General features: G+C 45.4%; 2 protein-coding genes across 4 annotated transcripts in view; both read right to left on the bottom strand.

The window, feature by feature from the left end:
• Nucleotides 1-3052: 3052 nt before the first annotated feature.
• Nucleotides 3053-11178, bottom strand: ANKRD23 (ankyrin repeat domain 23). The gene is given in 11 exon segments (XM_039872638.1): nt 3053-7430; nt 7512-7610; nt 7942-8040; nt 8183-8263; nt 8265-8282; nt 8370-8468; nt 8718-8843; nt 9547-9675; nt 9784-9930; nt 10803-10898; nt 11152-11178. Coding segments are annotated over 11 exon segments (1017 nt in total). The 3' UTR covers nt 3053-7334.
• ANKRD39 (ankyrin repeat domain 39) overlaps nt 9914-16974 on the bottom strand; it is a 16712-nt gene continuing 9651 nt past the window's right edge. For 2 of the 3 annotated variants that reach the window (XM_039872510.1, XM_039872512.1), the window contains exon 4: nt 12861-13889. In XM_039872510.1, coding sequence (XP_039728444.1) covers nt 13746-13889 — 144 coding nt within the window. In that variant the 3' untranslated portion in view covers nt 12861-13745. Of the gene's footprint in view, nt 9931-12860; nt 13890-16974 lie in introns of those variants that run through there. The other variant, XM_039872511.1, reaches the window with a different exon arrangement.

The raw sequence follows: 16974 nt of genomic DNA, 5'->3' as shown, positions 1-16974 counted from the left end.
TGCTCTGATTTTTAATTTCAGCCATTCTGGTATGTATGTAGTGACATCGCATATGCATTAATGTAATAGCTAATGTATTATCTGTTCCTATCTTTTGCCCATTTTCTAATTGGATTTTTTTTTTTTTTTTTTACTGTTGAGTTTTGAAAGTAGTTTATATATTCTAAGTACTTGTCTTTTGTCAAGTTTTTGGTTTACAAATATTTTCTCCCAGTCTGTAGCTTATTTTCTCATCCTCTTAACAGGGTATTTTATAGAGCAAAAGTTTTTTAATTTGGAAAAGTCCAGTTTACTGATTTTTTTTTTTTAATGGATTATGCTTTTAGTGTTATCTCTAAGAATTCTTTACCTAGTGCTAGATCCCAAAGATTGTATCCTATGTTTTTTTCTAAAAATTGTGTAGTTTTACATTTTACATTTAAGTCCATGATCAATTTTAACTTAATTTTTGTATAAGGTATGACATTTAGGTTAAGGTTCTTTTTTTTTTAAATTTGCATCATACTGTTTACTAATGAGATTGAGTCTTTTTATATGTTGATGGGCAATTTCATGTTTTCTGAGAGATGCCTGTTCATGCCATTTTCCCATTTTTTCTTATTCATTCATAAGAGTTCTTTATATATTTTGGATCCTAATCACTTGTAAGATAAATGTGTTCCAAAAAGTTCAATGTTGTTTAGCTTATCATTCTTATTGTGTCTTTTGGCAAGTAGTCATTCTTAATTTTTCTGTAGTCAGACTTACCAAATATTTTCTTTTATGGTGTTTTGTGTCAGTAAATTCCTCTCTATCCTATGGTCATAAAGATATTCTCTGTTATTTATCCAGCTATACACACACACATTTAAATGTCTAGTACACCAGAAATTGATGTGTGTGCACTATTCAGTATCCTTTATTTTTTCCCAGATAACCAGGTGTTCTAGTTCCACGCACCAAGTATGTGTCTTTCCCCACAGACTGTAGTGCCCTCTCATAAGTCAGATGTCCACATGTGGGTATTGATTTGTGTCCTGCAACTTTGTTTATAAAAATAGTCATTTGGTTGAGTCTTTAGGGGTTTCTGTATATGGTATCATGTGATCTGCAAATAGTGACAGTTTTACTTCTTTATTCCAATCTGGATGCCTTTTATAGCTTTTTCTTGCCTGATTGCTTTGGATAGAACTTCCAATACTACTGAATAACAATGGTGAGACCAAGCATCCTTGTCTGATCTCAGAAAAAACTTTGTTTTTCACTATTATGATGTTAGCTAAGGTTTTGTCAAAAGTGGCCTTTATGTTTGAAGTGCTTTTCTTCTATACCTGTTTTATTGAGCATTTTAATCATACATGGATGTTGTATCTTGTCAAATGCTTTTTCTGCATCTATTAATATGTGTGCATATCCTTTATTTTGTTTACGTGGTATATCACATTGCATTGTGTATGTTGAAACTTCCTTCCCTGGAATAAACCCCTCTTGGTCATGATATATGATCCTTCTAATGTGTTGTATTCAATATGCTAGTATTTTGTTGAGGATTTTTATCTATGTTCATTAGAGTTATTGGCCTATAATTTTGTCTGTGTGTGTTGCCCTTGCCTGATTTTGGTATCAGGGTAATGCTGGCATCATAAAATGAATTAGGAAGTGTTAAAACTCTTCAGTTTTTTGGAAGTTTGAGAAAAGGTATTAAATCTTTCCTGAATGTTTGGTAGAATTCACTGGTAAAGTTGTCTGGTCCTGGACTTTTGCTTTTCGGGAGGCTTTTGATTACTGATTCCATTTCCTTATTAGTGATCCGTCTATTTAGGTTTTCTAATTCTTCCTGGTTCAGTCTAGGAAGGTTATATATATCTAAGAATTTGTCCATTTTTTTCTAGGTTATCCAAATTGGTGGCGTATAGCCTTTCATAGTATTCTTGTATTTCTCACGTTCGTTGTAACTTCTCTTTTATTTCTAATTTTATTTGTTTTTTTTTCTATTTTTTCCTTAGTCTTTTGGGGTTTAATTTTATCTTTTCAAAGAATCAGTTCTTTGTTAAATTTTTTCTTTAATTTTTATTATTTCCTTCCTTCTACTAGGAGCTTCATTTGTTTAGTTCTTTAAAGTGTAATATTAGGTTGAGATTTTTCTTGTTTATTGAGGTAGGCTTGTAATGTCTTAGTTCCACTTTTGCTGCATCACCAAAGTTTTGGTATGTCAGTGTTGTCACCTTCATTTGTCTCTGTATCTTTTGATCTTTTATTTCTTCTTTACTCAAACATTGTTCAGGAGCATGTTGTTTAATCTTCACATATCTGTGGCTTTCCCAGCTTTCTTGTAATTTCCAGTTTTATACGGTTGTGGTCAGAAAATATGCTTGGTGTGATTTCAGTCTTCTTAAATTTATTGAGACTAGTTTTGTGCCCAAACATATGGTCTCTTTGAGAATGTTCCATGTGTACTTAAAGAGAATGTATATTTTGTCATTTTGGTCCATTTGGTCTGTTGTGTCGTTTAAGGCTGATATCTCCTCACGGACTTTGTCTGGGTGATCTATCCATTGCTGTCAGTGGGGTCTGCTACTATTCATTAGTATATTTTTGTCAGTTTCTCCCTTTAGTTATAGTTGCTTTACGTATTTTGGTGCTCCCAGTGTGGGTGTATATATGTTGATAAGCATTATGTCCCCTTTATCATTATAAAATGCCCATCTTTGTCTCTCATCTTTTTTTTTTTAATCTTGAAATCTATTTTGTCTGATATAAGTATGGCTATACCCACTTTTCTCTGAATGCTATTTGCTTGGAGTATCATTTTCCTCCCCTTCACTCTGAGCCTGTGTCTTTGTAGCCGAGTTGGATCTCCTGAAGCAGCATCTAGTTGGGTCTTGTTTTTTAATCCATCCTGCTCCTCTGTGCCTTTTGATTAGTGAGTTCATTCCATTTACATTCAGGGCGACATTGATAGAAGAGGGCTTACTTACTGTTGTCTTTTTATCTTGTTTTCTGGTTGCTCTGTGTCTCCATTGTTTCTTTTATCTTGTGTTTCTGTTTAGTGGTTTTTTATGTTTTTGTTTCCTTTTTTTTTTGGTTACAAGCCTCAGCTCTAGATTTTTATTTTTGCGGTTACCATTTTAGGTTTATGTAAAAGGTTTCATACTATAGTCCTTTTTCTTCTGACTGCATCTTCATTCACTTGTGCAAGTTCAGTCTTTTTACCCTCTCCTCAGTTTTTATTATTACAAGTTACCTTTTTTTATGCTGTGTTCATTTCCAAATTGCAGAAGTCATAGTCTTTTAAAAAAATGTTTTTTTCTCTTTAACCTTTGTGTTATAATATTCTATTCTGAAAGAGTTGCTGTTTCCCGTTCCTTTCTGTCATCTTACAGTTGTGTGCACTTTTACCCTTTTGTCTCAGGTAGATGAGCTCCTTTCAACACTTTTGTAATGCAGGTCTTGTGGTGAATCCTCTCAGCTTCTGTATGTCTGGAAAAGCCTTTATTTCTCTTTCCTACCTAAAGAACTTTGCTGGGTATATTCTTGGCTGGTGGTTTCTTTTTTTTTTTTTCAATATTTTAAATACTTCATTCCACTTTCCTGTCTTGTAAGGTTTCTGCTGAAAAATCTGATGATAATGGGGTTTCCTTTGTAGGTTACAGCCTTTTACCCCCTTGGCTGCCTTGAGAATTCCTTTGTCATTAATTTTTGACAGTTTAATATAACATGTCTCGGAGAAGGTCTTTTTGCACTGAGATAAGTACGTTTTTCTGTTAGCTTCTTGAATTCAAGGACCCAGCTCTTTCTATAGGTTTGGTAAGTTCTTACTGGTTGTTTGCATATGCTGTTCGCTCCTCCCTCGCTTGTCTTCTGGTATACCTGTTATGCTTATGCTGCTCTTTATGATGGAGTCATGTAGTTCTTGTAGAGTTTTTTCATTTTTTTAAACTCTCAGTTCTAATTTTTAGATTTGTTTTTGAGCTTGCTACTTCTCTCTTCCATCTGGGATGAATGCTTTCTAATTCATTTTTCATGTCATTTATTGAGTTCTTCAGATCCAGAATTTGTTTGGTTCTTTTTTATAGTTTCAATCTCTTTGGTAAAGTACTTTTTGTTTGTTGTTTTTATTCCTGAGCTCACTGAACTGCCTTTGAGTTTTCTTGTATCTCATGGAATTTTTTGTGCAGTCTGAATTCTCTATCATTTAAATTGCAGCCTTCCATGCCTTTGAGTTCAGTTCTGGATTTTCTTGCTGAGCTACTTTGTTACCATGGTTATTTGTGGTGCTTCGTGGGCTGTTTCTCTGCCTGATCATGAGGCGCTGAGCTCTTTTTATGGCAGGTTGATGAGTAGGCGTGTCTTTTGCTTTCCAGTAGGTGGTGGTAAAGCACAAGGGTTTGTTTTCTCTACTGGCTGTACTGGCACCTGTGGGGCAGTGTTGCCTCAGTTATGGAAAATGCCCTGTAGTCCCCAAGGAGGCTGTCCTCCTGTGTCCAGGTCACCTTGGTTGCAGGGTACCATCCCATGGTAACACAGATGTGGCAGGCAATGGGACTTTGGACCTATGAGTTCCTGATGCTGCCTCCTTATAACCAGAAGGTGCCAGCCATATTGTACTGTCTAAGGTGTCTCCTGGGTAGGTGGGGGGTGGGGGGGTGGTCACAAGTCCGTGGCTTTACTTTGTTAGTAATGGTGGCTGCTAGGCTGTTGCTACCAGACTGTCATATTGTGTCATAGCTTGGTTTGGTCCAGTTGGAACCTGCTATTCAGGAATGTTGCTTCTGTCTCTCCAGGCTGTCATGGGAGGAGTGCAGCCTTACTTCCCAGCTGCTGTCAGCTGGGGCCACGGCGGGCACCATTCCACATCTGTGGCCCTGTCTGTCCTGTCATGCCTTCCTGCTTGCCGCCATACACTCACCTTAAGAAGTCTCACTGTGGGCTCTCAGACATTTGTGCGTTAAGCAGAGAATCTTTTGTTGAATTATAGCTATTTGACTTGTAACTTTAAAAGGAGAAACCAAGGGGCCTTCTCACTCCATGATGCTGACATCATTCTTTTTTTAGCCTATAGGTGTCTGGCTGCTCCAGACCCATTTTGTTCCTCCATTGACTTAACTTTTGCACCTTTGTCAAAAATCGGGTATATTTTCGTTTCTGGGTTGTGATCTGTTCCACTGATTCATGTCTATCCCTCTGTCAGCACCACACTGTCACTACTTTAGCTGTACACAGGCAGACCTTGTTTTACTGCACTTCACAGGAGTTGTGTTGCTTTATTGCTGAGATGTGGAACTGAAACCAGTGTCACTAAGGTGTGCCTTTAGTAAATTTTTAAATTGGGTAGACTCTTGATTCTTTCAAAATTGTTTTAGCTATAAATTTAAAAATAATCTTACCTATGTTCTCAAAAAATCTTGCTGGGATTTTGGCATGAACTGCGTTAAACCTGTTTATCATAGAACTCACATCTTTGCTATATTGCCTCTTCCAGCCCATAAATACGGTAAGTCTTGCTTGATTGCATTCTTGTTTGATCTAATTTCATTGATTTCACCCATCAGCACTTTGTAGTGGCTAGCATACATGCTTTGTTAGCTTTACACCTGAGTATTTCATTTCAAGAGCAGTTGTAAGTGGTGCTGTTTAAATTTGGTGTTCACACAGTCATTGCTAATATGTAGAGTTTGTGTGTCTGCTCTATATGCTGAGGTCCTGCTAAACTAAACTCCCTTACTCTTGGTGGTTTTTGTAGATTCCTTAGGCTTTTCTACATAGACAAGCCTGTGGTCTGGATGAAAATGTTGACACCTGGGTCCCACCCCAGGGATTCTGACTTGTCTGTATATCAGGACTTTTAAAACTTTCTCCCGTGTTTCTGGCTGAGAACCACTGCTCTTTGAACTTGCCCATCTCTGAGCAAATGCTTTGAGTGCAGGGCCCAAGTGCCTAGGCTGCCCACTGCACGCTGCCCACTTTGCTGTCAGGTGGCAGGGTAACAGGCTTGCGCTTGGCTGCTGAGGAAGATGAGGCCTTGGGCCCGGTGGCCTGGCCCCTCCCAGATGACTTGGCTGTGATGGATAACCAACCAATTTTAATTGACACAAAATTAAAATTGATGTGTATAAAAAGTATTTTTGTCACTTTGTGTCCCCACTTTCTAGATGGGGAGTCGTCTTCTCCATGGACTAGAGTACCCATTTCTCCAATGGCCCTATGGGTGAACGCTTGCTCTCCCCACAGGGCAGGGGCTGCCTGTGGGAAGGGAAGGTGTGGGGCTCTAGTTAGCTTTTTCGCACAGTAAATTCCAGTCTTGTTCTTGGCCTGAAAAGGCTACCAACGTTAGACTAAAAGTAACTGCTACACATGGGCATCAACAGGTGCCTTATGTATGTGAGAGGGGCTAATGCTTCATCTGTAGCCCATCTCTCAGCCTATGGCTCTGTTTAGGGCCAAATTCTTTAAGATTCACTTTCTGGCATTTAAGGACCCAGCCCTGCCAGAAGCATGTCTACACCAGCACAACTTGTAGCATAAAGGACAGAAAGAAGGATCTGTTAGGAGAGCTTGTCTGAAGTTGGGTCCTAAACGCATCACTGTTCAGTGGCTGTGGGGCGGCTGTAGGTCCAGGTGGGGTCTCAAGCCCCAGGTCCAGGGCGGCGTTGGTGCCTGAGGCAACACAGGGTCATGGGCCACCACCCCAATGCACTTCTCCCACAAGGAGAGCCACCAGCTGGCTGACAAGAACAGCTGTTCTCAGTGGGCACTGGGATCCCTAAAGGCAGTATTGGCTCCTGCTCCTCAGTCTCAGGGTTCCTGCAGCACCCAGGTGTATACTGGGCTTCTGTAGTGGGGCCTCAGGCCCGCTGAGCAGCCCCCTCCAGACCCACCACCAGAGTCCCTGAGACCAAGGTTGTCAAGAGCCACTCCAGATGCCACCAGGGTTGCTGCTGATAGGGAGTCCCTGAGAACCCGCCTGAAGGCGTCGGTCCCAGAAATGCCTGTGCCTGTGGCCTGGATGGCAGCTGTAAGCTGTCAGCTGAGTCACTACCCGACAGGAAATGAATGCCTGTGAGGAGGCAGGGGCAGAAGCCAGTTCCTAGATGGGGGCTTATGACGGCTTCAGCTCCATTCCGGGTTCCCAGGCTACTCCACTGTCCCTCGTCTGGACCTTGTTTCCTGTCCTCCTAGGGTTCTGCATCAGCCTTTCCTAGCTTACGACTTGCAGGAAGTGGGTTTCCCTTGAAACGTGAAGCCAGATGGGGCTAGGGCTCTGAGCCACTCCCCGGAGGCTGAAGGTCAGAACCAGAGGGATGTGAGGACACAGGGACGGAATGGTAGCTGTGAGTGGCCCTGCAGGCTGGCCGTCAGCACCAGGTGCGAGGGTGTTCCAGATGGGCCTGCAGAGCCTCCCGGATGCTCTGCTGCCAGTCTCGTGCCAGCTGCACCGGGGTCACAGAAGCCTGGGGACAAGATGCTGGGTTAGTCCTCCTCTCAGGCACCCCAGCCACTCCGGTGCAGAGCCCAGGGCCTTGGGGACTCACCTGGTTCTGCACGCCTAGCTGAGCCCCATAGAGCAGCAGCACCTTCATGGCTCTGTAGTGGCCATGCCGCACAGCCTTGTGGAGTGCTGTGTCTCCTTCCTTTCAAGAAGGGATGTTGGGCAGTGAACACAATGCAAATTAACTATATGTATACACACACACACACACACACACACACATATGTGTGTGTGTATATATATATACACATACATGTATATAAATATACATATATATGCACCTTACTGTTAAATTGTATACCTGAAACTTACTGGATTTTGTTAACCAATGTCACCATAAAAATGTTTTAAAAGGACATCACCCTTCTAACCTCCCCAGCCCTGGAAAGAGTTGCGTCAGCAGGTGCTGTCACTGAGCTCAGGCTCCCTCATAGTCACTGTGCCATGCTGAAACTGCCAGAGCAAGCTCCTACCTTGTCCTGTGCATCAATGCGGGCTCCACATGCGATGAGGTGTTCCAGGCACTCACAGTGTCCCATGCCCACGGCCACATGCAGCGGCGTGCTCCAGATCTGAGGGGCGAGTGAGAGCTGCCGTGGCTCCTGAGTGGAGAGGCCCAAGCCCAGCCTCAAAGTGCTGTGCTTCCTTTGGGAGCAGTGTCAGCCCCGAGTGATGCCGCCTGCTCCTGACAGAGCCCCCATGGTGTGTCCTCACCTTGTCCCTGGAGTTGATCTGTGCCCCCTGGTTAAGCAGCTGTTTGAGGATGTCCAGGTGCCCTCCACGGCAGGCCCAGAAACACAGGTGTTCTGTCCAGCTGCAAAGCAAAACCGCCAAAGCCCTGCGGCGCACGGCACACTGGGCAGGGCGCCTGCTAGGGGAACAGGCCTTCCCCAGTTCTTACCAAGTCATGGGCGTCCACAGCAGCCCCCATCTCCAACAGCTTATTCACAAGCTGGCCATGACCCTTCAGACAGGCCCAGCGCAAGGCTGTGCGGTGCAGCTGGTGGTGGAGATGGGAGGTTGGTTAGGCAGAGGGAACATGGCCACACCTCAAGGTCTCACCCCCTGACCCCGGTCCCGGTGCTGCCGGCTCCCTCATCACACGAAGGGCCCCTCCCTCCAGGCTCAGGAGGCACCTGGGAACTCACGCCCCATAGAGTAGAAAAGCCCTGGGCCCGCAGGTTAGGGAGAGCATGCTGAGGACAGTGTCCTATTGCTGAGCTGCTGTCTGATCGGCCTGCCACCCTACCTTGTCATGGGCATTGGGGTCCCCTCCATCTGTCAGGTATTTGTCAATCAGAGCCTCTTGGTTCTCAGCAGCTGCCTTCAGGAATGTGTGCAGGTCCATGGGCTCTAGCTGGGCCTGGGGCTGTGGCTGGGTAAGTTAAGGGCAAGGTAAAATCACTCCCCAAGCTGCAGTCCTCCAGGCCGTCACTACTTCACCAGCCCCGCCATGGTGTCCCTACAGAGATGCTGTTAGCTTGTACAAATAGGTTTTTAAAAACCCACCCCCAAGAGATTCTGAGTGAACAGGCATTGGTGGGGGAGCAGGGGTTATTGGTTAGCTTGTGCTCCCCAAATTTACATGCTGAATCCTGACTCTAGACCTCAGAACATGAGCTTGTTTGGAAATAGTCACTGTAGCTGTAATTAGTTACGATGAGGTCATACTGGAATAGGCTGGGCCCTAATCTGACTGGTGTCCTTATTGGAAGGGGACATTTGGAGAGAGAGATGCACAGGGAGGAAGCTATGTGAACATGGAGGCAACGATTGGGGTGACGTGTCCACAAGCCAAGAAACACTGAACTTTGCTGCCAACCCCCAGGACCCAGGACAGACCCTCCCTCATGGCCTCAGAAGGGGCACCCCCAACCTGATGTCAGACTCCAGCCTCAGAACTATTTGAGCCGAGCCTGGTACCACCCCAGTGACCACATATGGGTGGGTGGGAGGTCTCTGGGGTGGACATCAGGTGCTGCTGTGTGGGTGTGGCCATCAGTCTCTACTCTGGCCTCCCACCAGGACAGGACCTCCAGTCCTGGGCAAATGCCCCCATCGCCCAGCTCCACACCCACCTTGACCAAGGGCTCGGGTGCCCTGGGGGGGACTCTGCGCTTCCGTCGTTTTTCCCTTTGTCTTTGAATCAAGTTTTCCAAGTACGCCAGGTTCTCCAGATTAAATCTGGAACTGTTAAATTTCTCAAGCTGGACAGGAGGTAGAAAAGACCATACCAGCCATTAGCTGTGGTCACGGGGCCTGGGGGAAGGCTCGTTCCAGTCCCGTCTCTCTCGCCTGCCCGGCCCCTCACTCACCCTCCGCCTCTTCTCCTCCTCTGCTTTCTGCCTCTCCCGGGCCTCGGCCTCCTGGGGCCCCTGCCTGCAGCCGCTGGGCCAGCCTCCGGGTCCAGGGACTCCATGGCCACATCCCAACTCCTTCCTTTTCTTTCTTACTCCACTTACCTGGAGGGACAGGGCAAGGATCAAGAAGAAACCAGGAGGAACATTAGAGAATGCAGCTGTGCAGTGGGTGTCCTGACAAAAGCTGACCGACACAGGTTGGTGGTTTGAAAGCCACCTGACCCTTCTCAAAGCTTCTGGGCCAGTGGTGTTGGCATGCTTCCTGATGCTCAAGGTTGCTGCTGGCTCTCAGCAGCTGCCACTTCCCTTTCCTGACAGTAAGGACACAGGGTCAGGGACATGACCCCATATCTATTTATATCACTGGGCCCATGTCCAGGGGAGTTCAGGACATATGACACCTCAACTTCCCTCAGGGGTTGCTGACCTTGCATTCCTACCAGATCATGCCACAACTGCCACCTGACCCCAAGCTCAAGGGACAGAAGAGATGCCTCCTGGGTAAAATTCAGAACCCCTTGGTTCAAATCTTGGCTCTTCAGGAGGCTGTTCTTTTGGAACTAGCACTGCCCTCACAGAGCCAGGCTTGGGTAGAACCCGCCGCACAACACTCCATTCTGCTCTCCCTCCCTGGCCCACCCCAAGGATGCCAGGGGCTGGAAACACTGAGGAATGAGCGTGCTGTGGGGCAGAGAAGCTGAAATGCCAGGGTGGTAGAGCCTGGGGCCTCTGGCCATGGAACCGTGTTCCCTTTCAAATGCTGGTGACCTAACACTTGTGCCCTATAGCCCATCCTGCTGAGGCTCTACCTGCTGGGACCAGCCAGGCATTGTGACATCCTGGGCCTCCCACGCCCCACCTCACCAAAAACATTTCCCAAGGTGTCACTGATGTCACACCGTTCCTTTCAATGCCCAGGGAACTCAAAGGCGCCCTTCCTCTCCCTCCCCAACAAAGGCAGCCAGGCCCATTACCAGAGCAATAGCTTTCCCAGGTGTTGAGCTAAACCTAGACCCAGCCACGCGTGTGCCTTCCAAGGTAACTTGCCACTTCCTGTTCTTCTTTTGCCATCACAGTCCAGGACAAAAATCCCTAAATTCCAAGATTTTCATGTCACCACTACCCACCATCTTTCCCACCTAGTTTCCCTCTTGTGCCCTCATGTCACCCCCTTTTCCACCACTGCATTAAGAACCTGGTAGACCGACAAGAACCGTGCATTTCTGCTCCAAAAAACTGGATCCCAGACCACAGGACCTGCCTGCCCAACTTGTTCAGCCCAGATGACTGCCCAGCCTCCCGCCCATCTGCCCACATCCTTACCAACTGCTGGACACTAACAACATCCATGGTCCCCCCTGCTCTCAATTCCCCCAGTGAGGGGAGCTGAACTGTGAGCCCTTTTATGGGGGAGCTGTCTCCTGGAGACAGGCAGGGCAGGACAGAGGCTTATGCTTGCTTGGGTCAGATGACTCTGTGGCTCTGTCACACCCACCAAAATACCAGCATGGGCCTGCAGCCCACAGGGGCAGGAGGGGCTGTCCTGAGCAGTGTCAGGTGCATCTTCAGACATGCATATCCTGCACGTGTGCCACCCCCCACCTGCCCAGCGCTGCCTGGGTACTGGCCTGCATTCAGGGGGGAACAGTTCCCACCCTCCTAAGTCTAGACACCATTTGTGAAAGAGTCAAGTGTGAGCCTCTACGTCGCTTAGGTCAGGCCACCTGAGACCCCGAGAGGCCCAGCCTAATCCCTAGAGGACTGGGAGGATAGGGCCAGGAGGCTAACCTCCGCCCCAGGAACCCTCACAGCTCCCACAGGAGGAACTGCGTTTCAATGGACTCCCCAGCTACCAGCCACTTTCAAGGCTGCCCCCTATGCTTGGTGGCTTCCTTCCCAGGTGCCCCTACTTCTCCCTCACCACTCTGAGGGCCAGCGTATTAAACTCCTACATCAGGGGCCAAGTCCAGCCTGTAGAGAGCACCTCAGGCCTTGAAGACCCCTCCATGACCCATGTGCGGGTCTCTGCCAGGTGCTCTCCTGGGCGTGAGGTGTGCCCTTCCATGAGGAAAGTCAGGCAGACATCTGCTCCAAGGCCAAGCACACAATATTAACCATTAATTCCATCACAAAGCAACCCGCCACAAGCTACAGTCAATCTTCCTAATTCTTCCTAAGATGCCAACATGCCCTTTAGAAAGCTGTGCCTTGAACTTTACCTTGACCTTTGAAAAGAAATCTGATAGCCAGTAAATAAGACTCCAGAATCGGAGCAATATGAGCAGAGATGACCAAAATGAGAGGGGACTGCGGGTCAAGGACAGCCCCGGGCCCTAAGGGCTGCCAACAGTCTTCCCCCACAGTTGGCTGGCTGGTGTGGTAAGCACTTGCCAATTCTGAGACAGAGCTTTTTAAACAAACTCAGTCCTCACGCCTCGGGGTGTCTTGTTAAAGGGCTTCTCGCCTTTGGTTAAAGGAAGGGAAGGGCAGCCTAGACTCCAGTGAGGTGAGCAGACAGGAGAAGTCTGACGTGAGCTCTGGCCTCTGTCCACCACTGCCTCCAACTCTACGCTCCCGGACAGGTTTCATCTGAAATTCTCAGCAAAAAAAAGTTTCTTCCACATGAAACTCACTAGTATTAACTGACTTACAAAAAAATTACTCCTCGTAAAAAAATCCAAACATAGCAAATAAAGCTCAAGACGATCCCCTAAACACTTCCACCACAGTGGCCAGGGAACCACGGGCACAGTTTGCTACATCTCTGCTCTTATCTATAATTCTGTGCAGACATGTCTACAGACATGCTTTACGAGGCATCACACTACCCACCACCCAGAAGGCTCCCCCATCAGCAGACCATTCCGTCACAGCACACTCACACGACATGGGCTATCGGGGGGGCCCTGGTCAGCTCCCCCGCTTTTTTTTACATTACATCCCATGCACATCTTTGTAAACGCCTCTGTGAAAAGCCATCTTTGTTGACATGGATGAATATTTCTCTAGGTAGCTACAGAAAAATCAAATTATTGGCCATGTTCACTTAAATTTTAATAGATACTGCCATCTACAAGTGGCTATACCAATTTCCACAGATACCAACGAAGACAAGTGACAAAATGAAAGAGTGGAGTGGGGGGAGAAATATATGTACATATATAAAACATAGGATCACTGTCCAGGATAAACTATAAATCAATAAAAAGAAAAAAAATTTAATAGGAAAAAGGGGATAAACAGGAAGTTCACAGAAGACAGGTGTTCAGCCTCACTAATAATCAGTAATGCAAAATAAAGCAACAGCATTTTTAAATCTATCAAATTGATAAAAAAGATTATGGTTTAAAAAACAAGTGCTGATCAGGTTTTGAGGATATGAACGCTCTGACACATTGCTCATAACGTGCTAGGTACCCTCTGTGGTGCTTGCCATCTACCCACCCATTTAATCCCCACGATGCCTTGGAGGGGCCTACTATATAATCTTTCTCATTTTACAGATGAGGAAACGGGGACAGATGGGTAAAGTGACTTTCGCCAGGGTCACTCGGCTAGAAAGCAGCTTTTGTTTCATATATTCCATAGCTTCTTCTAATACATCATTTTGTGTTTTTTAATTTAGGTCTTTAAATCTACTCGAAATTTAATTTTGTACGTGAGATGAGGTAAGGATAGAACTTTATTTTTTCCAAACAGATAGATGGTTCCACCTGAACTCATTTAGAGCAGCAGCAGCATCTGTCCAGGCTTCAGCACTTGCAGCCCCATCAAATATACTCCCTTACTTCCAGTGGCCAAAATGGGTGTGTGGGCCTCAGTTTCCCACCCTGCACCATAAATGCTGACCAAGCCAGGGGTGTGAAGACCTCGTCTGTGTACCCTTGCATGGCAGCCTGAAGCAGAAGGGTGGTGATTCAGCTGGCTAGCAGGTCCTGCAGGTCACTGTTGCAGGGTAGCAGGTCACATGCTAGTCGTGCCTTCCGATCTCGGACGGCCTTCAGGGCTGGGCTGTGTTGTAATAGGAGGGAGCAGATGTCCATGTGACCCTTCTCAGCAGCCTGTGGAGAGAGAGGCTTGAATCAAAAGCCACACCTGATTGGACCTGCTTTCTTGCTCCACTTCTGCAGATCTCTTGGTCCTAACAAAGGTCTCGTGGAAAAGGAAATGCTGGCTGCTGGAGCGGATTCCCCTACTTGCTACCCAACCTCACTGGCTCACACATGAAAGGGTGGAGTACTCTAGTGCCACTGTGGTGGCTAGCTTGTGTTCTTTGCTCAGTGACCTTCTTCTTTGTCAAGGCTGTACACTGAAGACAAGTACAGAACCCTGGGTCTCTAAGTATCTTTTACAAACATCCAGATCACCTACAGGGTGCTAAGCACCATGGACACAAGAGACATCAGACACAGTCCCTGCCCTGTGGGAACTTCCAGAGGAGCAGAGAAAAATGGACCCAGGATCCCAGCTTTCTCATCTTTTTTGAGATAGATGATCCTCAAAAAATAACAGAGTTAAGTGATTTACATCAGGGGTCCCCAACCCCCGGGCCATGGACCATACTGATAGTGCTGCACAGCAGGAGAGATGAGTGGCGGGTGAGGAAGTGGAGCTTCATCTGTATTTGCAGCCACTCCCCAGTGCTAGCATCACCGCCTCAGCTCCACCTCAGTTCATCAGGTGTTAGATTCTTATAGGAGCATTGGTCCCTGGTGCCAAAAGGTTGGGGATCAACAGACACACTGGCGGATGATGGGGGCCTTTGAGAGGTATCGAAATTAATAGTAGCGACCACCATTTCAAAGTTGAATCTGAATCTTTTCTAGCAGGTCCTCTTGAGTGTGGACTCAGGCTCTCAATCCTGTTGCCTCAATCCAGACAGTAGTTTGTTATAAGCAGTTGCGAGATACGCTCCAAGTAATTTTTGCAAATGAAAGTACCAATGATTGAAAGTAGTTTCTTTTTTTTAAAAAAAAAAGAAAGGTCCAAGATGGCAGCAGCAGGGATGCTGGGCTTCCCTCTATGGAGCACACTGAGACACATGCCCACATACAGAGAGCAGCTCCTCATGAGACAACAGAGGGCAGTCATGGAGAAACTGTGAGAGAAGTTGGGGACCTGCAAGAGCCATCCATCATCTACAGGAGTTCTCCAGGTTTGGAGAGGCCAGTGAGCTCCATCGTTTGTGTCCTCCTCCACCTCCATCACCTCCATAGGACAAGTGGGACTCTATCCAGGCGCTCTGGCCTACCTGCAAGGTTGCCATAGCGTGTCCCCAGCCACACCATTCGGGGCCCATTTTGGCTCTGAACAAAAGGATCAAGCAAGAGTTGTCACCACACACACCTGGCCTCCCCACCCGGAGCCACATCAGCCTGGCAGGTCAGCACCCGAATGACTCCCACTGGCCTGCCAAACCCACCTGGTGCGCACAGCCTGCACAGAGGTTGCTTCTACACAAGGCCACATTTTCAGGACTACAAGAGATAGCTATTTTGTCTAATTCATATTAACAAACATAGAAAATCAAACAAAATGAGAAAATGAACAAGAAAAATCCCCAGAAAAAAACACTAATGAAATGGAGATAAGGAATTTACCTGATAAAGAATTCAAAGAAATGGTCATAAGGATGCTCACTGAACTTCAGAGCAGAATAAAAGAACTTGGGGTGAACTTTGACAGAGTTAGAAAGTGTAACAAAGAACCAGGCAGGGCTGAAGAATACAATAACTGAAATGAAAAATACAATAGAAGGAATTGACAACAGGTTAACACAAAAGAATGGATCAGCCACCTGGAAGACAGACTAGTGGAAATCAAACAATCAAAACAGAAAAAAGAACTTAAAAATTGAATACAGTTTAAGGGACCTCTGAGACAACATCAAGCGCACAAATATTTACATTACAGGAATCCCAGAAGGAGAAAAAAAGGAGCAGAAAGTTTATTTGAAGAAGTAATGGCTGAAAACTTCCCTAACCTGGGGAAGGAAGCAGACACCCAGATCCAGGAAGCACGAGAGTCCTAAACAAGGTGAGCCTGAAGAGGCCCACATCAAGACACAGCAAAAGTTAAAGAGACAATCTTAAAGGCAGCAAGAAGAAAACAAGTCACATACAAGGGAAACCCCATAAGGCTGACTGCTTGGCAGAAGAGAGTGGCAGGACATATTTAAAGTACTGAAAGGAAGGAACCCACGACCTAGAATACTTCACCAGCAAAGTTATCATTCATAATTGAAGTGAGAGATGAAGAGTTTCCCAGACAAGCAAAAACTTAAGGAGCTCATCAACATTAAACCAGCTTTACAAGAAATATTAAAGGGTCTGCTTTAAACAGAAAAGGAAGGCCATAACCAGAAATAAAACAATATGAAAGGAAAAAAAATCTACAAGTAAAGGCAAATACTTAATAAACACAGACATTTAAAAGCTACAATAAAAGTAAAAAGGCAAAAGTACCAACTCTATGAAAACCATGAGTAGTTAGGAAATACACAAAATGAAAAGACCTAAAATATGACATTAAAACATAAAGCTTGGTGGCGTTAAAAATGTTATCCTTTTAGAATATATGAGACTATAAATGCCTATCAGCTTAAAATGAATGGCTATAAATATAGAATGAAATGCATAAACCTCATGGTAACCAGAAATCAAAAACCTATAAAAGATACACAAAATATAGAGAAAGGAACCCAAACAAAAGAACAAAGGAAATCAGCAAACCACAAGGGAAGAGATCAAGAGAGGAACGAAATAGGAGACTACAAAACCAACCAAAAAACAATTAATAAAATGTAAACGTACATACTTATCAATCATGATTTACATGTAAATGGATTAAATGTTCTAATAAAAAGACATAGGGTGGCTGAATGGATTAAAAACCATGACCCATTTCACATCAAATTGACATACAGAGTGAAAGTGAAGGTATGGGAAAAGACATTTCATGCGAATAAGAAATGAAAATAAAGCTGGAGTAGCAATACTCTGACAAAATAGACTTCAAAACAAAAAATGTAAAAAACAACAAAAAAGAAGATTACATAATGAAAAAGGGGCCAATCCAAGAAAAGGGTATAACAATTGTAAATATCTATCTACGTACGTAACACAGGTGCACCTATATATATATATA

The sequence above is a fragment of the Pteropus medius genome, unplaced genomic scaffold (genome assembly GCF_902729225.1).
Source record: "Pteropus medius unplaced genomic scaffold, Ma_sr-lr_union100, whole genome shotgun sequence".
In the NCBI taxonomy this organism is placed as follows: domain Eukaryota; kingdom Metazoa; phylum Chordata; class Mammalia; order Chiroptera; family Pteropodidae; genus Pteropus; species Pteropus medius.
This window is presented reverse-complemented; position numbering and strand designations above follow the sequence as displayed.